The 25,501-nt window shown below is 43.1% G+C and overlaps 1 protein-coding gene across 3 annotated transcripts in view; it reads right to left on the minus strand.

Moving 5' to 3' along the window:
* EFNA5 (ephrin A5) overlaps window positions 1-25,501 on the minus strand; it is a 308,508-nt gene that overhangs the window by 32,825 nt on the left and 250,182 nt on the right. For all 3 annotated transcript variants that reach the window (XM_051853591.3, XM_002713956.6, XM_089313091.1), the window contains exon 2: window positions 20,166-20,458. In XM_051853591.3, coding sequence (XP_051709551.1) covers window positions 20,166-20,458 — 293 coding nt within the window. The remainder of the gene's footprint in view (window positions 1-20,165; window positions 20,459-25,501) is intronic.

The raw sequence follows: 25,501 nt of genomic DNA on the forward strand, positions 1-25,501 counted from the left end.
TAAAAGCTCTGGGGCTATTGAAAAGAATTCCATTTTTGTAAACGAAGATCATTCTGCAATTTATCTTTCGTAAAATCCTAATTTTCACGTGTCATGCTTGTTTGAAATGATATAGTCCTGTTTGGATTGCCTCAAGGGGATAAAATCAACATTAATTATTTCTTTCTATGCCATTTCACTTGAAAACTACCTCTAGAACCGAAAAACAGACTTTTAGAAATAATTTAGCAGCATCTGCCTTCTCCCAGTCTTGATAGCTTCACAGATCAGAAATCCCAGACAATAGGAACTGTCCTGCTCAAGCTTTGGTGGGCTCCAAGCCTTGTTCAAATGCTGACTGAGGTAGCTCTGGGTCTCTTGCATTCTCCCACGGACAGCTCACTGCATCCTTGATCCATTCTTCCTTCCCTTCCTCGTGCCACAATGCTTATAAGAGAGAAGAGATATGGAGTCCTTGCTCTCAGGCCCTTAGATTTCAAAGAAGAAGGTTTAAAAAGCAAATCAAGCTGTCATCAGTGTTCTGTGAACCAAAGGACCAGAGCAGGTGTTCAACTCCACAAGCAGCTCAAGCACAAAGGCATTGACACTGCTAAGGGGGGCAGGCTCAGTGAGGGCCTTTCGGCAACCTGGATGCACTGGCCAATCTGAAGGGAGCAGCAGACATGAGGCAGTTCCGAAAGCATTTACAGAGCACCATGTGTACCCTGGAGCTAGAAGGATGGGCTCACACCTCCTCACTCATCGCTGGATTACCAGGGCTTGGCATATGGCAGCATCCTACATATTATCCACATTCTAGGGTAGCTTCAGAAGACGTCCCCGTTTGAGGAAACTTCTAGATCCAGCAGTCAGAACTTGCTCCTTCAAAGAGCTTCAGACACTACCCGTACCCCCAGCATCAGGCCTATGAGGGATCAGGACCCCCAGTGGGCCACAGGGACAATGCCCTGGTGCAAGGTGTAAGCAGCATGATGCCATTGGTAGAACAGTGAGAAACCAGATGACAGCCTGCGATGCATTCCTGGAGCGTGCAACTCTGGCACAGCAGTCATTGCAGAAACTGGATTAGCACTGAGTAGAACCAACTCTGCAGGCCTAGCAGCCTCTAGCCCCTGGCCTAGTCATTCTTGAGGCATTACTTAATGTTCTCATCAAAGAACGTGAGACGGACTGCAGAACAGGCTTGTGAGTATGATTATCTGGGTGGGGTAACCAGTACTTGAAGCCAGGTAATGATGGTCCATTAAGTGGGATGAAGCTCAATAAAAATAATGCAGAGCGTGCTCTGAGTCAAAAGACTTAAGCCTATGCGTGCACAGAACAGCAGGCCAGCCACACGCATTTCTCAGAACGAGCAAAACCCACAGCAGACCACACACCAAACACACACTGCACCAGCCTACTTAGTGGAGCTAATCAAAGTTTCATTTTTGTGCTTTGTATTTATATTTAGCAAAAGATTTCAGCAAAAATGACAACAGTTATGTAAAAAAATTTGAAATGGGGCCGGCGCCACGGCTCACTAGGCTAATCCTCTGCCTGCGGCGCCGGCACACCGGGTCCTAGTTCCGGTCGGGGCGCCGGATTCTGTCCCGGTTGCCCCTCTTCCAGGCCAGCTCTCTGCTATGGCCAGGGAGTGCAGTGGAGGATGGCCCAGGTGCTTGGGCCCTGCACCCCATGGGAGACCAGGAGAAGCACCTGGCTCCTGGCTTCGTATCAGCGCAGTGCACCAGCCTCAGCAGCCATTGGAGGGTGAACCAACAGCAAAGGAAGACCTTTCTCTTTGTCTCTCTCTCTGTCTACTCTGCCTGTCAAAAAACAAACAAACAAACAAACAAAAAACTTGAAATGGGTATTGTAAGAACAGCCAGTCGAAGTGGCATCCACATCCTTCTTTCTCTTTCTCTCTCTCTCTCTCTCTCTCTCTTTCACACACATAAAATTGACGAGGGGCGGGGGCCGGTGCTGTGGCATAGCGGGTAAAGCCTCCACCTGCAATGCCAGCATCTCATATGGGTGGCGGTGGAGTCCTGGCTGCTCCACTGCCTATCCAGCTCCCTGCCAATGTGCCTGGGAAAACAGTGGAAGATGGTTCAACCCCTTGGGACCCTGTGCACCCATGTGGGAGACGCAGAAGAAGCTCCAGGCTCCTGGCTTTGGATCAGCCCAGCTCTGGCCATTTGGAGAGTGAACCAGCAGATGGAAGACTTTTCTCTCTGCCTCTGCCTCTGCTTCTGTCTCTTTGGACTCTGCCTTTCAAATAAATAAATAAATAAATATTTTAAAAAAAGATTTATTAATGGACAATGCATGGTTTTAAAATAGGTTTTGCACTTTTGATAGTTTTATACTTCAAATCTGAATTAGATTTTCTAAGTAATCTATATTACAAGATACATGAAAAGTTTCCAGGTCTAATGGGTTGGTGAGCACCGCAAAATGTATGTATGTTTGGAGAATTACAATACACAGTGCCATATTTAAGCTCCGTGAAAGTTTTGCAGAGAAAAAAAAAGTTTTAAAATTTTAACAGAAACTTAAATTTGACCTTGAAACATTTTGAGATCCCCAATGTAGTCCAATCTCCTCTTTCACATTTCAAGAAACCTACTGAGTTAAGTGACTGACTCTGGACATAACTATAGCTGGGTAGAGGCGGAAGTAAGACTTAACCTTGCCCATTGATTCCCTTCAATCCTATTGATGTCCATTGAATGAAAGCTGGAAATGAAGAAAGAGGATGTTTTTCATTATCTCCATTGAAAGAAGGAAGAACAATTAAGTCTTAGCTGGAAAACATGAGCCATATTCCTTCCATTTGTTGACCTCAGTCAAGCCTGCAACAGTACTAGACAAATGTAAAAGTACTGGACAAAGGTAAAATATTCCTGCAAGGAAGCCAGGAATATAAATAGTAAATTGATGCTCTGTCTCTGTTGCACTTAAAGGATTTATTATATAAGTTTCTTCCTTTGTTTTGAACCATTCCAAATATCCTACAAGACTATTCATCAATGAAATATGGCCTCGTTTTGGTCAGAGGTTATTTTTGCCTATTCAGCATCACCACTCATCTTCCTGAGGATAAAAAGCAAACCAATAAGCAAAACTTTGAAAAACTCCTCTTTCCTTATTCCATGCAGTTTTGGGGCTGTCAATCAAGGTTTCTTTGTTTTTTCCAAAGGACAGCATTTATGCCAGTCAAATTTCTTCTCCAGGAACTTGAATTCCAAGTAGAGCGACACAGGAAGGGAAAAACGTTAGTGCTGAGAAAATGCAATGCCTACTGGGGTGAGACCATCCACTTGTGTTTATTGCTTCTTTCCCCGGCACCGTCTGGATCCTGACCATCCTGTGGTCTTCAGTAGAAAACATTGACCTCTTGACTAGGGGAAAAGGTCCTAGGGAATCCTAATGAACAGGAGGCTAATTTAAAAGTTGGTGGGAAAATGGAATTAAAATCTGCTGCTTTTGTTGGAAAACTTTTGAGATTATGCACAGTTTTTTTTATATATTTTTTAATACATTTTCCATGAACTTTTAAAATGTCCTGCATACAGTACTGGTCTATGGCACACTTTGATTAACAAATGTTTCCAGTTATAAGGGTCATACATCTGGCAACAAATGATTCCTGAAAACAGACACAACAATGAAAATGAATATTAAAGAATTTGAATGTGATGGGTAAACTACAAGAATTACATGGCATTTTGATTAGTTTACTTAGAAGTAAGACTTGACAAAGTTTTTAACATATGAGTTGAGTGATTCCAAGTTTGGATAGCAATTAATTAACCTGTATTTGATGGGGGTGGTGGTGGAGGGAGATGGTTCTGCTTTTGTGCCTCCATTGTATAATTTTATCATGGAAGTGACAACCCATGCTTTTCCTTGATGCCTTGAATTGCAAGAGAATGTATTGTAAAATATGGATTTCCGCCAATGAATCGCCAAACCCATTCATCTTTATCTAAAGCCCCATAATAACAGTTTGTTCTCAGTAGCAGGTGGGGGAGGGAGAGAAAATATCTTCCAGAAAGCACTTTGGCAGTCAATCTGGTTGATAATAAAACTTGATGAAACATCTGTGATTAATATTAATTCTAATTCTCTCTTTAATGGATAATTGTGCAAAAGATAATTTATCCCATTTCATTTAGACTACAGCTGAGCTTTTCAATTTAGGAAAAGCACATTTCTCCATGTTGCTCAGGTATGGGACTCTGTAGGGGTAAAACCAGGTGCACAAAACCTGCCAACAGTAAAGCCATTTTCTAGTTAGCCCTTGAAAATATTTTGTATGCATCCAACTGACCAATGTCATCTTGGATGCGACCCAAAGAATGGATCTCTAAGTGACGGCACTGATATTTTTCCATCTTTAGCACAGTAGAACAATCTCAATGAACCACAGTGCCCTGAATTAATACCTTTTGAACTGAATGAATCTATTTTGGTCAGATTTGATTCTGCAAAGAGTGCGAGAAGAATGTCCTTGTGAGTAAATGACATTGAACTATTTCTGACCACCAGTGGATTTCAAACTAGTTGATGACAGGAACTATTTCTGACACATGCAAATGTGCAAATGTATAATTTAAAGGACCCATAAAAATTTGTCATGGAAGCCACCATTAATTTTGACAGAAACTAGAAAAGTAACTAATTGCCCTTCAAATATCAATATTAAGAATACCATTCATTAAGTTAGCACCTCCGCTCATTCACAGATGGACAACTTGAGGCGGGAGTGGAACCTGCCCAAATGAACAGACTTAATTAGTAGTGGGGTCAAAACCTGCATTTCCTCATACTCATCCTGGCTATTTGCTACACTTCATGAGATTCTGTAAAGGAACCCATGAAATAATGGATTTATTTTCTAGGAATCAGAGTATTATACGGTTAAAAAATGACTGCTGTCTAACCCAGTATGTAAGTGGTAAATAGTGATTAAACACACATCACTGCTGACCTTTAATCATAACCAAATCATGGCTCCATTTAGATCTGCCCCTTTTTATCAGGCACTGCCTGACATCACAGAGAAGAAAACAAGCTGACAAGCACAAAAGGTCACGGACAATAGGCAGTGACTTCTTCAAGAAACCTCATGTCCTACAGACACAGTATCACAGGGGCCATTCAACTCTTCTTTCCTCTCTCACCAGGAGCACAATTCCCTTCCAAACTGTGGGTCCAAAATGAATATTTCTTATCACTTCAAATCTTGCCTGTTCTCTCTCGATTTTTATCTTGATTTTCTGACTTTTCCTCTCCCTTATACTGCTTATCATTCCGCAAAAGGAATTCATTTTAAAACAAAGCATTTTTGAAGCCCTGTACAAAACCCACAGAAAACCTCACAAGGTTAACAGGTGCTGGTTTGCATGAGCCTGGTCAGATCGTATCTTCTTTCTGAATGAAGCAAATGAGACAGTTGGCTGGGAGAGCCAGAAGGAAGGACTGCTAGGACCAGCCTGGGTGAGAGGCCTCCCAGGATCTAAGCGTAGCTCAGCCTCTCCGGAAGCAGGGTCCCCTGGATTACACCAAGGTTCCCCTAAGAAATCCTGCCTGTTCTGCAGACAGAAGCTATCGCCGAAGCTCTTTCCATTCAGTCCCACGCTCTTCTTCCACCCCGATATCCCTTGATATTAACTCTCCTCAAACGTGGTCAGTGCAGGAAGAACAGCAGAGAGCTTGCTAGCAATGGATGCCACACACTGTCACCTCCTGGAATGGAAAGTCCCAGACGTTCTGGGAGTGGGTTCTGAGAACCTGCATCGTCGCTCTCTCCCCTGCAGGCGGATCGCTACAACTGGAAAGGTGTCTTGAGTGTCGAAAGTCCTGACACCTGATTTTCACCTTGCTCTTCCAATCAGTGCTTTACCTCCTTAGCTAATCTCTTCCCCACGAAGCAATCTCCTCTCTCTCTTTTTCACAGACAGGGTTTATCTTGTAACACACACACACACACACACACACACACGCACGCACTTGGTTTCTCTTTTCCCCATTGTTAGTTACATGGACATATTTTTTCCCGTTTTTGGATTCGGAGTTCCTGGAAGACAAAGACTGCGTGAGTACTTTCCACTGCTGCTCTGCACTGCCGACTGCACCGGCCCGCTGGGTAAACACCGCTCAGGACGCACTGGGGAACTAACTGCTCAAATAATGAAAAAGCAATACCTAATGCTGAAGTGCGTTCTTCTGCAGCCACTGTCAGTTTTGCACAAACGGAATGATGCACAAGTACTGGCAAGTGAATTTATAGAAGTGAATTTGTATACCTTTTGGAATATACACATTTCAGGAAATACTTGCAATAAATCTTCCAAAATGGACTTTAATAATAAACATCATCTTGAAAGGGCAGAAATTCTACTATTTAATTAAACTAATAATCCAGAAAATGTTATTGATTTAGCAATATCACTTATTATAAACATCATAGGAGTCTATGTGAAAGAGAAAACCAAAACTCTACAGCTATGGCAAGGGAGCTGAAGGTAATACAGAAATAACAGAAATCCAAGCACGTGGTATTAACATCTCTGAGAATAATTTCTTCAGAATCACCAGTACTATTTATGTCATAAGCTTTTGACCATTATTTGCGTTTAATAAATGAGAGTTCAGAGCATGAACTCTGGAGTCAGAAAGCAGTTGCTCAAATCAGGACTGCCTCCCACAGGGACAGTGGGATTTTAGAAAAGGTATTTGACCTGTGCATCAGTTCTCTTATCTGTCAAATGGGAACAATGGCTGCGCCTCACACAGCTGTGAAAAGCTGCAGATGGGATATCTATGCAAACCTACAGAATGGGTAAGTGCTCACTACATGACAGCTATTAAGACATAACCAATGTGGCCAGCGCTGTGGTGCAGCAGGATAATGCCCTGGCCTGCAGTGCCAGCATCCCATATGGGCACGGTTCGAGTTCCAGCTGCTCTACTTCCGATCCAGCTCCCTGCTAATGTGCCTGGGAAAGCAGCTGAAGATGACCTAAGTGCTTGAGCCCCTACACCCATGTGGGAGACCCAGAAGCTCCTGGCTCCTGGCTTCGGCCTGGTGCAGTCCAGATCACTGCTGCCATTGGGGGAGTGAACCAGCGGAAGGAAGAACTATCTCACTCTCTTTTTCTACTTCTCTTGTAATTCTTTCAAATAAATAAAATAAAATCTTAAAAAAAATATATAACCAGCAGGGGCTGGAGTTGTTAAACCACCACCTGTGACACCAGCAGCCTATATGAGTGTTTGTTTGAATCCCACTTGCTCCATTTCTGATCCAGCTCCCTGCTAGTGCCATTTGGGAAAGCAGCAAAAGATGGCCCAAGTACTTGGGCCCCCATACCCACATAGGAGACCTGGATGAAGCTCCTGGCTCCCACCTTTGTCCTGGCCTCTTGATGGCCAGTGGATGGAAGATCTCTGTCTCTCTCTGTCTCTCTCTCTCTCTTCGTAAATTTGCCTTTCAAATAAAAATAAAATAAATCTTAAAAAAAGAATGTTTCCAAAAAAAGCAGTCCTGCTAATCATGAAATGTCTTCATGACAATTTAAAAGTATGGCTTGTGGATGACACATTTCATTATGGCACCATATTCTGTCTCCATAATCCATTCAAGTATGAGCTACTGTGTTTTAAAATTCCATATGCCTTCTAGAATGTGGGTCTCAAGGCTAACTTCACTTGAAACTTTCTAGTGTGGGGAAGGGTCTTCAAAATATTCATAGAAAATGTCTACTGTAAAAAAAAAAAAAAAAAGCAAAACTAGGCCTGATTTCAAAGATTTTTTTCCCCCCAAAAAAGCATGATTTATTTGTATTTTCCATGAACTTTGTGAAGTATGCTTACATATTTTACACAATTTATTTATTTAAGATTGATTTATTTGAAAGTTAGATTTACAGAAGAACGGGAGAGATGGGGGGGTGGGAGAGAAAGAGATTGAGAGAGAGAGAGAGAGAGAGAGAGATCTGCCATCTGCTAATTCACTCCCTAAATGGCTACAACAGCAGGTGTATAGAGCAAGACCTTCCTTCAGGTGATCTAATAAAAATTAATAAGGATGGGGCCAGCATTGTGGCCAATGATGTCAGGAACCCATATGGGCGCTGGTTCGACTCCCGACTGCTCCATGTCCAACCCAGCTCCCTGCTAATGGCCTGGGAAAAGCAGTGGAAGATGGCTCAAGTGTTTGGGCTCCCGCATCCACATGGGTGACCAGATGAAGCTCCTGGCTCCTGGCTTCAGCCTGGCTGAGCCCTGGCCATTATGGCCATCTAGGGAGTGAACCGAGTGAACCAAAAGCTAGAAGACATCTTTCTTTCTCCCTTTCCTTCTCCAAGTCGGACTTTCCAATAAGTAAATAAATAAATCTTTAAACAATAACAATTAAAATTTTTTTAAAATGTGGGGCAGGCATTGTGGTGCAGTGGGTTTAACTGCTGCTTGGGATGCCTGCATCTCATCCTATAGCAGGGCCAGCCTGAGCGCTTGCAATTCCAATCCCAACCCAGCTCCTTGCTAATGAGTCTGGAAAGTGGCTATTGATGGCCCACATACTTGAGCTCCTGCCACCTGCATGGGAGCCCAGGATGGAGCTCCTGGCTTCAGTGTGACCCAGACCTGGCTGTTGCAGCCATTTGGAGAGTGAACCAGCATATGGAAAAATCTTTCCTTTGTCACTTTACTTTTCACATAAAAAATACATCTTTAAAAATCAAATTAAAAGGCAGCAGCAAAAAAGGGTATTTTTCGAAAGGCAATAAATTTGATTATTCATATTTTTGGCCTCTCGTTTTCTCTCCTTGTTTAGATTTGCTCCTTAAAAAGTCCACTAAAACAGAGATAGAAATTCATAATTCAAGGCTGAGGACCCACTAAAACTATTACAGCAGAACAAACCATTTGGTGAAACTTCACTTTTTTATATTTTAATTAGCTCTATAACTACTTACATTAGGAGAAAACTAACTTTTAAAAACTGTGAAAAAAATCAGGAAAAGAAAATTTATGCCACAAGCTTGATATTGGAAGTTATAAAGACTGGACATGTTTAAGGTAAAAACAATAATATTATTTTAAAAAACATTCAGGCCATTTGTTTGAAAGGATTTGCATGCAAAAAGGAATGTGAACTATAAAAGGAGTAGATAAAGCAAGTTGGGAATAAGAGGGTATTTCAAAAAGTGCAAGAAAATGAAATTATATGATAAGCTTATTTTGGTGCAAAAAAATTGAAATCCATGCAGAGTTTTTTCATGATAACTATTTTTCCACGAAGTTTCTGAATATCTCTCCCATGCACAGATTTAAAAAAAAAATTAGCACCAAAATAGGGAAACCTTTAAATTCCATTTCCAAGAACTTTGTGAAGTCCCCTTGTATGGTACATCTGAAAATAGTAAAATGAAAAGAAATTTTCATTTCAATTTGTAACAATAACAGATTGGCTGGCTGTTCTCCAAATTCATGATATTTTACTTTTGGGTCTCAGAATGAATTAATATTTTATAAAGCTTAAAGTTTTAAAACCAAACCTGGTTACAGCATACATATTAAAGTTTTGCTGCTAATGCGATGTTCATACGATCTGCCTTGAAAATCTTGGGAGGGAGAGACGCCCGTTGCCAATGTCCACATAGGTCCCCTACAAACCAGAGGTAAACCATAGCTCCAGAAATCCTATTTGAAGCCCACAGGATACTCGTGAGCTAAAATAATGAATGATAATGCCTCATTCTCCGCATTAATATTAAAGAAAAGAGAAAATAGAAAACTTTATAGCCACTATCAGCTCTCTGGGCCATCAATCTCAGGTTTGGATAACTGCTTCCCAAAAGGATAGGGCGCAGGGATGAGCTGCAAAAGGGCCTCAGAGCCTAGAGAGATTTTTCAGCAAGCCAGCAAAGCACAGACACAAATTTCTACATATCTCTGGCTGTGAAAAGTCTCATTTGTGGTGATTTATATTTGCTCATAAAGAACTCTGCGGATAATATAAGCCTGCTGTGAGGCTGTATGACAACTTTCAAACCAGGAGTTACACGACCATTCTGTTAAAATAGAGCCGGAAGAGATGAGGGAGAAAACCCGGAGAAATAGATTTTCTTATGATGAAAGGCCAAACACAGCTCAGCCTGCGCGCCGTGGCTTCCACCTTCCACTAGGTGCACGACTCGTGGGTAAGATTTTGGTCAAGTGTACCAGCAAATACGATTTCTTCCTGAAGACTGACTATACGCTGGGCTTGTGCAAGCTCGTGTAATTCACAACAAATGACACTTACACATCATCGTGCTGAACTTCAGTTGCCTTAATAAGTTACGGAGGGAAACGCAGAGAATAGCATGCTGACAAACCAAAGTAAATGAAGTATAAACACTGTTATTCCAAGTGTCACTGGCGTGTTATTTCCATTTCTCCTAGCATCTGCTCTGTGTAACACTGAACATACACGCGATGCAGCAGCTCATTAAACTGTTTTCAGTTAACTCGGAAACCAAATTAGTACATTACATGTTTATAAGGCTGAGAATTACCGCTTCCCTGTGAAATTGCACAATTAATCAGGTGCATTACTTCTCCAGGAGATGTGGCCACTTTTGACATTTAGGAAGAAAAAGAACAATCCTTTAATTTGTTTCCATTTCAGCGTTTATTCTCAGTGGGGTAAGAGGAAGCAAAAGGTGACATAATTCCTTCTTCTCACTTAGGAGGTCAGAACTCGACACGCTGTCTCAGCTTCCTAATAGCATTTTGCATTCTTAAAAGGAGCACGACCAAAAATTATTTTGTTTTTGAGCTTATCTGAGTGTTGCAGCCTTTGAAAAATTCAGACAATGGGGAGAGGACCTGGGTCTTTAATTTCTTAACATTGCTGCTTGAATTTCTATCAAGTCTCAATTACTCAATGTCTTTCATGGGATCCCTTGTAAACCCCAACAGTCTTCCCAACGTCAAAACCATTAAGTAGTGATGCTCACTCCAGTTTCCTTTTCCACAGATCTAGCAATAATTTCATCAGATTTTTAATTTATAGAAAAAAAAATTACTGGGGCTGGCACTGAGGCTCAGCAGGTTAAGCCCTCCTCAAATGCTTAAATCCTGGTAGCTTAATCCAGGGTCCCTCCAATTATTTTCAACAACTGGGAAACCGGACTCAGTTTTTAGTCTACTGATTTAATAGGGCATGCATTTCTTGCTACTTGACTAAACAATCTTGCCAAAAAATGTAAAGATATTAAACTATTTTTAAATACCCCATGTTCCCATCAATTGCCTCCAGCTTCTATCCCTCTGAACCACCTGAAATGCACTGGAGGAAGCCCCACCACCGCTGGGACTGGCTGCGGCTGTACCTGAGCTGCTTGGGTTAGCAGGGCACCTGGCAACAAAACAATTGTTTTCCTAAGAGAAAGTTATGATTAACACAGAAAAATACCCTGAAGTCCCTAAATATCCTCTTTCAAGTTCTTTATTTAACCTTCATTTAAGAGCCCTTGAAAAACATTCATGCTTTCCTAAAAGATGGCTAGGGACAACTTGAAACAGACACAATTCTCTAAACTCATTCTTTAAATAACAAGGTGTATTCTTGTAGGTTTGCTAAAGACCCGTGGAAGTAAACACAGAGAACAGAAAGATCATATAGCCCCAGAAAAACCGCCAGTATCCCAGCAGAGAGAAACAGTTCCATTCTATTTTCCAAAATAAAGCAAAACTTTTAAAAAAGAACCAAACCAAGTAGTTTGTAGTCTCTAAGATATAGTCTGAGCCCATAACTGAGTAATGGGTGTTGTTTGTGCCACAAACTTCCTTTTCTACTTTGGAAAATAGGAAAATTTTTCAATTTCTTAACACTGCCCTTCAACTCCTTTCTTTATTACTACAAATATGCCTTGAACACCGTACTCAGGGCCAACATACCTAAAAATAATAATAATAAAAATTAAAAAAAAAAAACACAGGATGTGAGCCACTATTTGACCACTGGAAATGTTAATTATAGAACTCCTAAATCTTAGTGAAGTTGATGCTAGAGCAAATAATGCTAAAATAAGACTTCAGTAATCAAAAACATTTTTCAATAACACACACACATACACACACACACACATACACACACACTGGAGCAAGTATGGAGTTGTTCATTTGCGGAAAATACTTTGCACTTATAGGTAGGTCACCTGCAGCGCAGGAGTAAAAGACTGAATGGTGAGAAAGATCACCTCCTGCTTTGATAATTGTGCCGTTGTGACACTTTAATATTTCAGTGAGGAAAATTCAGTGAAAAAGGTGAATTGGTTGGAACTGTCAGGAGCAAAATAATTCTTAATGTAATTACTAAAGTAAGCCATTGAAAAGACAGATATCCTACAGGGAATGAAGACAACCTTCGGCATATGTAATCCTAATATAATGCTTCCTTGAAAATATAGGAAACGGTCTTCAACTTTAATCTTTAGGCATTAGTTTTTTTTTTTTTTTTAACTAAATGGAAAATACTAATCTGGCTATTCAAACTGCCTTAACTTTTCAAAGGATACAACATTTTTTGGATATGGATTACTGAAGATATCTCTTCAGGAGTCAACTGGTCCTTTAAAAATGTTTCGCTCACTGAGTTTTAGAAATAAGTAGTTTATAATAAAGACATCAGGCAAACGGGAGCAGGACTAGGCCCCAGACGGCACACGGGAGTCTGTTTCTTTTCACCACGGTCTACTCTTTCCCTGGATGTAATGCAGTGCTCAGCACACGATTTTCAAAAGCATTACCAAGAAACTAGAGAACCACTGCAGAGGCTCCAGGGAAACCCAGCGAGTGAGCCTTCCTCTGCTGCCTCCCAGGGTGTGCATTAGCAGAAACCTGGACTCCGGAGAAGAGCTGGTATTCAAACCCAGGTACGCTGATGAGGGGTGCTGGTGTCCCGTTCAGTGTCCTAACTGCTACTAGAAACTCTCAAGCCCAGTGCTCTTCCAGGTTCACTGAAGTTCTTCTTCTTCTTCTTCTTTTTTTTTTTTTTTTTTTTTTTTGACAGGCAGAGTGGACAGTGAGAGAGAGAGACAGAGAGAAAAGTCTTCCTTTGCCATTGGTTTACCCCACAATGGTCGCCGCGGCTGGCGTGCTGCGGCCAGCACACTGCACTGATCCGAAGCCAGGAGCCAGGTGCTTCTCCTGGTCTCCCATGGGGTGCAGGGCCCAAGGACTTGGGCCATCCTCCACTGCACTCCCAGGCCACAGCAGAGAGCTGGCCTGGAAGAGGGGCAATTGGGACAGAATCCGACGCCCTGACTGGGACTAGAACCCGGTGTGCCGGCGCTGCAGGCAGAGGATTAGCCTAGTGAGCCGCGGCGCCAGCCTCACGGAGGTTCTTCTACCTTCACAGAGTTTAGTCAGTAACCACATGGTACAGTCAAGTGATTTACTAAGCTGATTTGTGATCATGGAAGAAGACATCTCTTAGGAAGTTGGTTACTTACTTTGTCAGTTTTAAAAACTGTGTTCTGTGTATGAAAATGCCTCCCAGCCTAAAACTGTAAACTTTTACGGAAATTACATAAAGCTGAGGTTTTGCAGTTAACCACATGTATTCAAGCAGCTATATAACAACACGACGCAGGGCTGGTATTGTGGCTTAGCGGGTAAAGCCGCTGCCTGCCATACTGGCATCCCCTATGGGCACCTGTTTGAGACCCGGCTGCTCCACTTCCTATCCTCCTCCCTGGTAGTGCCACTGGGAGAAGCAGCAGAAGATGGCCCAAGTGTTTGGGCCCCTGTACCCATGTGAGAGACCTGGAAAAAGCTCCTGGCCCCTGGCCATCTGGGGAGTGAAAGAAACAGTGGATAGAAGATGTCTCTCTCTCTCTCTCCTTCTGACTCTGGCTTTTAAATACATAAAAGGCGCCAGCGCTGTGGCGCGGTAGGTTAATCCTCCGCCTGCAGTGCCAGCAACCCATACGGGTACCAGTTCGAGTCCTGGCTGCTCCACTTCCAATCCAGCTCTCTGCTATGGCCTGGGAAAGCAGTAGAAGATGGCCCACGTCTTTGGGCCCCTGCACCCGCGTGCATGACCTGGAAGAAGCTCCTGGCTCCTGCCTTCAGATTGGCGCAGCTCCGGTTGTTGCAGCCATTTGGGGAGTGAACCAGTGGATGGAAGACCTCTCTCTCTGTCTTTCCCTCTCACTGTCTGAAAATCTACCTCTCAAACAAATAAAAATTAAAAAAAAACTTTTAAAAATACATAAAAGATAAATCTTAAAGAGAGTACAGTGCAATTAAGAATGATACCCATAGTAACAACCTTAGGCATATGTAACATAGAATGTCCCTAGCTATAAGTTAGGTAGAGCAAATGCTAGAAGAAATGTCTGAATTTTTACATCGTTTTCAGCAAGTGACACTTGCCTTTTTTATTACAGGCCTCTCATTAAACCTCACTAGCTCCTAGCAAGTGTGCAATCATGATTCAGTCTGGATGCTGAATATTCCATAAACTTAAGGAGAATTTCGTAGGCAATGTGGCTCTTCTGCAGAAGTTATCTGGGAAGACAATATCTTCCTGAGATGTAAGTGTCCTTTGGAGAGCTAAAAATGCATAAGTGTGCTTAAGATTTTATTTTTCTATCATCTCACCTGGGGTTTCTAGGGGAAGTTTGTAAAGTAAATTTCTCCAAATAACAGGCGTCAATGTGACTATTTTTCAACATAAAGTGTTTTCCCTCTTCTCAGTATGAGAAGTAGGACTTTAACTCTTCACTTCTTTTATTTGCTCACTCACTTATCTCCGCCCAGATCAGCTACTTCCTGTCTGTGTAAACCTTGGTTCTCTTCACCCATAAAATGGCCAGGGAGGAACCCCAGCACTATTTCCTTAGTGCTGTTCTGGGAACAGGGTAAGTGCTAGGTAAACGCTAGGTGGCCTTATTTATTGAACATCTAGTATTTGCTAAGCAATAGAATCCGCAGCGTAGAGCAGAAACAGCCTTGTGCAACCAAACATAACTACGTGAGTTCCCAAGGACAAGGAAAGCAGAGTGAGTGTGGGGATCAGGAAGGAAGGGCCTTTTTTAGAGAGAAAGGTCACCGTAGCCTCTCTGATGAAGGTATTATTTTGGGGCACACACGTAAAGAAAGACGGAACACAGGATGTGAGTGTCTGGGGATACTGAGAACCCCTAGGCAGAGCATGAGAAAGTATTAAGGTCCTGACAAGTGCACTGGACAGGTGTGACAGCAGGAAGGGCGGGGGGGGGGGGTGGGCTGGAGAAGAGAGAGTGAGTCAGAAAGTGGCAGGAGAGGCAGGCAAGGGTCAGGAGAGCCGGGTGCTGCCATGGAAGACCTGAGGCCAGGTGAGAGGCCGTGGACTTCTGGTCAGGCGGGAAGTCACTGCAGGGCATTGGTAGGGCTGTGCACCTGCTGCACTGGTAGACACTGCAGATGACGGAGGCTTGGGCAGGGCAGCAGGAAGAGAACCAGGTCAGCAATTCTAACCCACTTCTCCACTCTGCACTTTCCCTAGAGGTTTCCCGTTCCCTGGCATTCACTGATAAGGACTAAGGACGGTATTGGGTTGAGTCACTGTCCAAGAGTCCTCTGTTATGCTAATGCTGCAGACTTTCAGATTAGGATGTTAAAGTGCCAGGGGATTCTGAGATCACTGCAACCACGTTATTTGACAGGCGTGTAGTTAAACTCCTGGGAGATTCAATGATCTGCCCAAGATCACAAAGCCAGTTAAGTCAAGACAAGGTTCTGAGGCTCGGTTTTCCTTCCCCTACAAATGGGTAAATTCGGGCCGGCGCCATGGCTCACTTGGCTAATCTTACGCCTGCAGCGCCAGAATCCCATATGGGCGCAGGGTTCTAGACCCGGTTGCTCCTCGTCCAGTCCAGCTCTCTGCTGTGGCCCGGGAGGGCAGTGGAGGATGGCCCAAGTCCTTGGGCCCTGCACCCGCGTGGGAGACCAGGAGGAAGCACCTGGCTCCTGGCTTCAGATCAGTGCAGCGGCGGCCGTAGCGGCCATTTGGGGGGTAAACCAACAGAAGGAAGACCTTTCTCTCTCTCTCACTGTCTAATTCTACCTGTCAAATAAGTAAAAAAACAAACAAGCAAACAAACAAAAACCTATTTAAAAAAAAAACAAAAGGGTGAATTCTACATCAGTGTCTTGTGGCCTTACAAAGATAACTTGTAGCGCCTTTATTTAGATGATTTCCTTTTTCTTCTCATGATTTAAAAATAACAGCAAAACTCCATTAAAACATGTTCTCGGGGGGTTAATATTTATGAGAATCATTTCTAAAAATGAGTATTTTTGAAGTTTCTAAAATGAGCCTTTTGAAGACTCTAAAATTATTTTTTCCTTTAGAGAGTCTAAATACACAGTTATTGCCTTCATCAATTGACTGCCAGTTCTGCAAATCTATCACTGATAGAAATATCACCAACTTTCCGTAATTACTTTAGTATGCTGATTTCTTACCAAAATAACTCCGGTTGATTATAAACAGCATTTGTGAGATCCAGGAATGGCCCTGCTCTGCCTTATCAATAATCAGCGATGGAAACAACTTAACAGACTGCCTGTCCCAAGCAAAGGCCAACACAGCATTGACAGACTTGTTCTCAAGCCAAATAAGAGACCTAGAGCCGGCACAGCAGCTCACTAGGTTAATCCTCTGCCTTGCGGCACCGGCACACCGGGTTCTAGTCCCGGTCCGGGCGCCGGATTCTGTCCCAGTTGCCCCTCTTCCAGGCCAGCTCTCTGCTGTGGCCAGGGAGTGCAGTGGAGGATGGCCCAAGTCCTTGGGCCCTGCACCCACATGGGAGACCAGGATAAGTACCTGGCTCCTGCCTTCGGATCAGCGCGCCGGCCTCGGTGGCCATTGGAGGGTGAACCAATGGCAAAGGAAGACCTTTCTCTCTGTCTCTCTCACTGTCCACTCTGCCTGTCAAAAAAAAAAAAAAAAAAAAAAAAAAAAAAAAAAAAAGAGAGAGAGACCTAGAACTGGAAAGGATGGGTTGTTTTTAAATTGGCAACTTCATATGAGATACTTCCGACCGCTGCATTTTCTTAATTGTATAAGGAGGCATTTCAGCAAGTTCATGGGAAATACTAGTTTGCTCTTGTATAGCACTGTTGAAACCCAGGATTTTTTTTTAAAAATTCATATTATGAAACAACTATGCATGCACTTTGAAATGTTCTGCACCAAAACAAACCATTCTTTCCAGACTTTTTGGAAGAAACTCTGTGTAACTCAAAGAAAATCAGAAGAGAGTTTATCTTGTGGAGCATACAGCAGAATCTTCTGGTTCGTGTCTTCCCTGAGTAAGCGTAGATAACCCTGTTGTGAAATACTCAGCTTCTCCTCTCCCACATCCATGGTTTTATCTAAACGTTGGCCTGCCGCTCTCAACACTAAACTTAAGTCCGCCCATCACACCCTAGAAGTGGACAGTGAGAAGGCCACAGCTCGCTCTCCCTCTCTTCCTCTCTCTCTCTCTTGAAATGTGAGCTGAGATGTTAAGCCCATGAGAAACTGCCATGTGCTCCTGACCCAGCAGGAACAGATCATGAGACTGTCGATGGACCAGTGGGCGGTCAGGCTTGTTCCTGAGACCGGCACAGAGCTTCTAGGAACTTAATAAGCGTGAAAAGAGCCATTTCCCAATGATCGTGTGCACGCCACGCCTATCAGGAAGACAGGAACGTCAAGGGAAGGCCTTCGCCTACTTCTGACCACAGTAAGTTAAATGGAAGACATCTGTGGTATGTCTTCCTGCTCGGAGGAAGCCCTTTCACTGCTAAAAAAAAAAAGGATGCTTTTGTGAGTGGAAAACATGGCTGGAAATTCAGTTTCACCGAACACGAGGCCACTCTGCTTCTTGGCCATGCACATGTCTTTGCTGCTAATTCTGTGCTATTTTACCTTTCATTAAAAAAAAAAGTAATTCAAGTAAAACGCATCTGAATAGCAAAAGGCTCTTGATATTTTTGAGCATTTTGGAACAATTACTTTGACGGGAGCCCTTGACAGTTAAATGACTCCTTTAAATGAATGTTATAGAAGACACATAATGATTTTTAGTGAAATATTGAATTTAACCACAAATGAGGAAAAACCAGTCATAAGAACTACGGGCATATCTGAATAATAACATCTTGCTTATGAACCTCCATGGATTCTGTAATTTCTAATAATCATGCAATCAACTGGTTATCCAGTGGGTATGTTTCCCATCTTGGTACTTCTTCATACATTTTGCCTTTTTTATTTTTTTGCCTTGTTTTTTTTTTTAAATTCTGAGAAGCCAATAAGGAAAATTCAAAACTGGCAACAACTTCCTCTCTGCTGGCCTGAGAGACTGCAGTTAGAAAATTGAGAAGCAGTCCCACCACTGAAGTCGTCCTCTTGTCTTCTTCTCATTTGCTTAATGAGATTTTTTCACAAAGGATTCAAAAAAAAAAAAAAAAAAAAAACCAGCCAAAGTCAAGAGCACCCTGCCTAAGAACCTGTAACGTCGCTGGATGCCAGCATTTCCTGCAACTGTGGGACTCAATATTCCAGTATTCCTTTTCTTATTTTTTCTGTGTTGGACGTGAGATAGTATCAAGGCCTTTGCATGTTTTCTCATGACTAACCACTGAAATATGTGCCGAAATAATAAAAACTGGTACGGTTCAATTTCCTTTTTAAATTCAATATACGTGACAGCTCCTTGCGATGATGAAACTGGACGTATTCTAAAATCCTGCTTTCTGGAGAAGAGAAGTAGGAAAGCCTTACAGATTTAAAGCGTGTGGGTTTCAAGTGGGTGGGTGGGGACACGTGGACTGAAGCAATGAGTCAGAAAAACAGGAATGCTCTTTATCGCGTCTCTCTGGCGAGCTGGGGTGAAAAGTTGATGTTCAGGGTGTGGCTGCTTGCAGCTCTGCGCACCGGCACCGTGTGCGGCTGCACTGCCCGATTTCTCCACGCAGGTGCGGCTTGATTTCCCCAAACTCCACTGCTCCCCGCACCTGCCTTCACTCCACCACTGTCTACTTATACTTCAGTTCCCCGTCTACAGAATCTGGCCCCCGCTAAGGGCAGAGAAGGTCTTTTCGCTTTGCACCCGCTCTCTCCAGCCTCGGACATTTCTGCACCAACTGGAGCTATCCACTGAATGTACTTATGAACCAATAAACTTCTCCCTCCTTCAGTTGACAGTGAAAATACATGGGAAAGGCCAGCTAGTTTCAATATTCGATACTAAAGTCCAGTTACCCAGCAAGCTGCCTGCAGGAGATGTTCCCTAGACCCTTCCTACTCCAAGTGTGCTCCAGCACAGTGGCTGTGCAGACCTGGGAGCTCTGCACACACAGGATCTCAGGCCTGGCCTCTGACCCTGGAGTCCCCATTACAACAGGATTTTCTCCATGAAGGGTGAGAAGGCTTTACTATCGGATGTCATCGTCAGAAGCCTGCAGCAGTGATGGGACACACAGAGGAGAAAGCAGAGAGTGACACTGACGAACACAGGGAAGTTTCCCAGCTTGCTTAGGGCACTTGTTCACCATTCCCCAAGTGGGAAACTCACGCCAGTTCTCTGAGTGCCCTTTCTAGATACTACTTCACACTCGGGCCTGTTTAAAGACACAGCTGCTCTTAATCATTGTCTTTTCTCCTTGGTGCGAAGAGAACATTTATCGTCAGCATGCTGACATATGCAGGAGTTCTGGCTTTCTCCACTGAAAATGTAGATGACTGAATGGCTATTGCTGACACCTGAGTTAAGAAACTCAATGACTCTAAGCTATGTAAATTTAATTATTTCCTTTAATTTTTTTTTCCAGGAACCTTTTCTTTTTCTTTTCCTGAGCTTTAGAGAAGTCCTGGCAATTTTCATTTAAAAGAAATACAAGTCAGCAGTGGTTCACTGAACAGGCTGACACACAATTTCATAGGGAGCGAGGCGCTGTGTCTTTAATCCAATTTGTGCTCTCAGTTCCCAGCTAACGGATCTAGGGAGCCTGATGCATGCATTCGCAAGGAGACATCTGCAAGGCAGAGTCCAGCTCTCTGTAAGCCTCAGAACACGGGTAAAATATCAGGCTGGGTTCTCGCAGCTGCCCTACAACATGATAAATCCCCATATACTCACAGATGTAGAAATATTCTCGGCCTGGCCTGAATTCAAATCCTAGAGAAAAGGGGGTGAAGAGCTGGAATTTTTCAGAGAACTTGAGCGGTCCATTTGGAGAGTGAGGCCGGTTACATTCCCATCTCTTGAATCCTTTGGAAGTGTGGTCGCAGGCACTGTAGCCATCAAAGTTCACCATGTAGAGGACATAGCGCTCAGTCTTATCTTCTGGGACAGAGTCCTCATAGTGCGGGCAGAAAACATCCAGGTAGTCATTGATGCAGACGTCAATGTGGTAGTCACCCCTCTGGAATCTGGTGAGAGAAGGAGGAGAAGATGAGATCAGTCCTACAAGGCTTCTATGAGGAGCTGGTGCTGGAACCCTTTCATAACCACGGGGCTAACGGATTTAGGCCAAGCAGTGTCGCCACAAGTGCAGTTCCAAATGTAAGCAACAAGTCATTTCACAGAGGAATTCTATTATACTGGCTTCAAAATATCCTACAGAGGTGCTGTGGCGTAGCTGGTAAAGCCACCATCTGTGACACTGGAACCACACATGGGTGCCGGGTCCAGTCCTGGCTGCTCCACTTCCGATTCAGCTCCCTGCTCAAGCCTGGGAAAGCAGTGGAAGACAGCCCAAGTGCTTGGGCGCTTGCACCTGCCTGAGAGATCATTAAAAAGCTCTATGCTCCTGGCGTGGAACTGGTGCAGCTCCAGCCGTTGCAGCCATTTGGGGAGTGAAGCAGCAGATAGAAGACCTCTCTCTTTCTGTCTCTCTGTAACTCTGCCTTTCAAATAAATAAATCTTTAAAAAAAATCCTACAAACTAAGGACTTCATCTTGATTTTAAGTATTCCATTAAGTTTCACTCTTTCACAGTTAAACTGTATGGCGGTCCCGTTTTCCATTTTTTTTTCCTTTCACTCCTAAAATTATATTAGGGCATTTCAAAAAATTCCTGGAAAACATGCACAGTGAAAGAATTATGCCTGGATTTCAAAATGTTCTTGCACCAAAATTAACTTACTTATGTTTTCACTCTATTTTCCATATGCTTCTTGAGGTACCCTCTTATACACTGAAGCAAAGTTTTCATTTTTTTTTTCAAATAAAAGAGCGAGTAAATGAAGGAAAAATAAACTTCTTTTTTTAAATTTTAACTTCCCATGAACATGATGGAGACTTCAAGCCAAAGAATTAGAAGAATTCTAAGCACAAAATCTGAAAGTTAGGGAAAAAATTCCTAGGGTGATATTTTCAGTTTCAAGGAAAATAGAACCCTAGAGCCTAAGCATGAAGCCGGGAGCAACTGTGGATCCCGGACAAACATTTTCCATGATCTGCTGGTGTCACAGACTCAGCCTAGCTCACCCCTCTTTCAATGTCCTGCCCCTCTCCATAGTAAGAAAACTGGAGCCACCTACATGGCATGACTTTGCTCCCAATTTCTTTGAACCGTGTAGGTCGCCATCCCTAAGACTGGTGAATAGGGAAAGTAACAATTCCAAAGATAATATCAAAAACCATGGCAAATCACCCTGCAGTAGTTAAAAGGCAACATGCAAACACACCACTGAAATGCCACACTGTCTACTTCAAGTGTCATCTTATAAAAATGATTTTTATCAGGCCCGCGCTGTGGGTAAGTATCAGCCTGCGGTGCTGGCATCCCATAGGAGCACCAGTTCAAGTCCCGGCTGCTACTTTTCTGATCCAGCTCTCTGCTGTGGCCTGGGAAAGCAGTAGAAGATGGCCCAAGTGCTTGGGCCCTGCACTCATGTGGAAGACCCGGAAGAAGCTCCTGGCTTTGGATCTGCCCAGCTCCTGCAGTTGTGGCCATTTGGGGAGTGAACCAGTGGACAGAAGACCTCTCTCTCTCTGTGTCTCCCTCTGTCTGTAACTCTATCTCTCAAATAAATAAATAAAATCATTTTTTTAAAATGTTGCTTATCTGTTGTAACTAACATATCAGTTAGAACAGTATTTCCCAGGGCACACGGAAGCAGGAATCATTACAGATACAACTTTCTCAGCCTAAAATCGCAGTGGAAAAGCCTACAAAACCCCTTTGTTTTTAGCTAGTAAGGAAATGCCCCTCTGAGCCCTCCGAAGGTTCATCATAAAATCATGTTACTGATGAAATACAGCGCCCGTAAAGCCACATAATCTTCCAGCCGGTCAGGCTCAGCATGCGCACTTCCCGGGGAGGGTGAGCTAACCTATTCCATTTTTGGACATCTCTAAATGGTAGAAAGTTTCCTCTTATATCGAGCATAAATCTGCTGCTGTGTAATTTCTACCCCGTGATCCTACTTCTGTTGCCTGGAATTAGAAAGAGCACATCTGATTCCTCTTCCACAGGGTAGTGCATAAAGCATCCCGGATGTCAGCTCTGTCCTTTTCCATCGGCCCTTCCCCAGGCTCCCAATGCCTGTGGTTATTTCTGTACAGTTCCCAGGCTCCTCGGCCCTCTTGTTTCTACATTCTTTTCAGGTCTTGCAGTTTCCCAAGGTGTTCTCTTTAACATGTGGCACCCAAGCACAGCAAAGACCTCCGACAGCCAGCGATCAAAGTCCACCCCATAGGAAATGCACCAGCTTCTCTCAGCCATAAAGCCGAGATTCTATTCTTTTCATTGTTTTAAGGATATGTTTATTTATTTGAAAGGCAGAGTTAGAGAGAGAGAGGGAGAGAGGTCTCCCATCCACTGGTTCACTCCCCAGATGGCTGTAATGACTGAGGTTGGGGCAGGTGGAAGCCAGGATCCTGGAAACCCATCCAGGTCTCCTATATGGGTGGCAGGGGTCTAAGAACCAGGATTCACATGGGATGCTGGTGTTGCAGGTAGTGGCTTAACCTGCTACCTACTACACCACAACCCCAGCTCCCAAGAGTCCCTTCTTAAAAACACTGGGTTGTGGTACAATGGGTTAAGCTGCTGCCTGCGATGCCAGCATCCCCTATCAGTGCCAGTTCAAATCCTGGCTACTCCACCTCTGATCCAGCTCCCTGCTAATGTGCCTAAAATGCAACAGAAAATGACCCAAGTACTTGGACTCCTGCATCCATGAGGGATGCACCATGTGGAATGAAGCTCCGGGCTCAGTCCTGGCCATTTGGGGAGTGAACTAGTGGATGGAAGATTCTGTGTTCTCTGTAAGTTTTCCTTTCAAATAAATAAATCAATCTTAAACAAAAAAGTGGGGGGAACCACTCATTTTCAGTGACACCAGACCTCAGTTTAAGGACTGGGTCTGCTGCTGCTGGTTGAGTGGGAGACTCAGAAATTATCCTGAGATCCCATTTCCTGGGGTGTATATGGAACAGTGAGAAGCAGCTTTACTGAGCTCATACAATTGCTTCAAGCCCTAGATCAAGAAAGACAGGAAATACACCAGAAACATAAAGCACTCTCACTATTATCAGGACAGATTAAAGCATGTTCAAATGAGTAATGTTAATTTGAAACAATAGGAACTGGAGAGCAGATAACAGATATAAAATAATTCCCAAGCTTCCTTCTTTAAAAGTCCCCAAAGAAAGGAACTCATATGCAAATCTTAAATTCTGTCCTTAAATACGAAATGATCACAGAAACTCTGTTTGACCCAGGCTTTTGAAAACCTGCACGCTGATCTACACTAGAGAAATAAGGAAAGATGTTCAGAATATTCACTTTTCTATTAGAGGATCCCAAAACATAAAACCAATTTTTAAAAAAATAAAACTGCTGGGAAGTATTTATTTCTCCATATTTACAATGATCACGAGTATACTTCTTCTTCATTACTGGCAGACAATGGGTTGCCAAGATGCAAGGAAAGACTGTGTTGCTTTTAAAAGATTTTCGAACATCAAGGTAACATCACTGCCAAAGTACAAAGAAAAGACACTGCAACGTTCAGATAAAAGGGTGCTGGGACATGAATCACCGGCACTCAGAGTAGCCTGACAGCTCTGGACGAGAGCCAGACCAGAACTGCAGCAGAAGGCCATGTCCAGATGCACTTCATATTATTATATTATTATTATAGATTTTAAAGACATTCAAGGGGGAATTTTTTTCTTTCCCTAGGCGTCACTCATTTCAGCTTCTACTAGCATTTGGCACTGCTCAGAAGCGAAAATAAAAATTAAAACTGCCATGGTCTGGACCTACTGATCTCCCTTCTACGATTTGATGCCTCAAGTTTAGCTCTCTTTTTCCAATTTTTTTCTCTGGTAATGTTGCTAAAATGCTAAGAAAGCACACTGTGGGAAGGAAGACTCATTCTACACTCAGTTCATCAGTTATCCCTCCCAGTGATGGTAATGATGATGGTGATGGTGATGAAGATGATTTTTATCTTGTGTGTGGGTTGCTAAGTGATTTACTGTGGTCCCTATATTAAACATGTGACTGTCCTGGTGTTTCTACTCTCCTAAGCACAGGGCAAAGAGAAGATGATGATTCACCACAGAATCAATTTGCACGTCTGTTTCAGCTCTTTAATTTGCATAATTAGTTTACTAATGTAAATTTCAAAGAATGGACAACATAAACATTAGGACAATGACAAACCAGAACTCACAAAGGACATCTGTATGACTTATCCAAGTACAATCCACAGAAAGTCTAGGGGTAGATATTTGACTACTATGGCAAATCCTGCTCTCTGGGTGCATAGAATCCTTCTGTGGCCTCACTTGTGAAGCCTGGCTAATCCCAGGGCACTTCAAAAAGTTTGTGGAAAATGGAGTTAAAATAGATGTTTATTATGATGCAAAACATTCTGAAAGCCATGCATAGTTTTATTTTATTTTATTTTATTTTTTTTATTTCTTGACAGGCAGAGTGGACAGTGAGAGAGAGAGACAGAGAGAAAGGTCTTCCTTTTGCCGTTGGTTCACCCTCCAATGGCTGCCGCGGCCGGCACGCTGCGGCTGGCGCACCGCGCTGATCCGATGGCAGGAGCCAGGTACTTATCCTGGTCTCCACACGTTTTCCACTGATGTCTTGAAGACTTCTTGTGTTAGTGAGCACTTATAATGCTACCTTCATTATCTCAATTTACTCTCCATCATATTACCCTGGGATAGACAGTGTTATACCACCCGTTTATCAATCCAGTGAGATGAAAAAGTGCCCAATGTTGCAAAGTTAGTAACAGGTGGAGGCAGAATCCGCACCCACAGCATTGCCACCTCAGAAGTAACGCTCTCACTATTTCTCTGGCAGGAGGTTAAATTGCTCAAGTCCTTAGATCTGCTCTGCCCATCCCCTACTCTCAATGGGACCACACTTCTCTCCTTTCCTGACCAAGCAATAAGAAACTGTACCTCCAGGATCTGCTAGGTGCTTCCCATATGTTATC

Source organism: Oryctolagus cuniculus, chromosome 14 (genome assembly GCF_051225735.1).
Source record: "Oryctolagus cuniculus isolate XC-2025 breed Fujian yellow rabbit chromosome 14, ASM5122573v1, whole genome shotgun sequence".
Lineage (NCBI taxonomy): Eukaryota > Metazoa > Chordata > Mammalia > Lagomorpha > Leporidae > Oryctolagus > Oryctolagus cuniculus.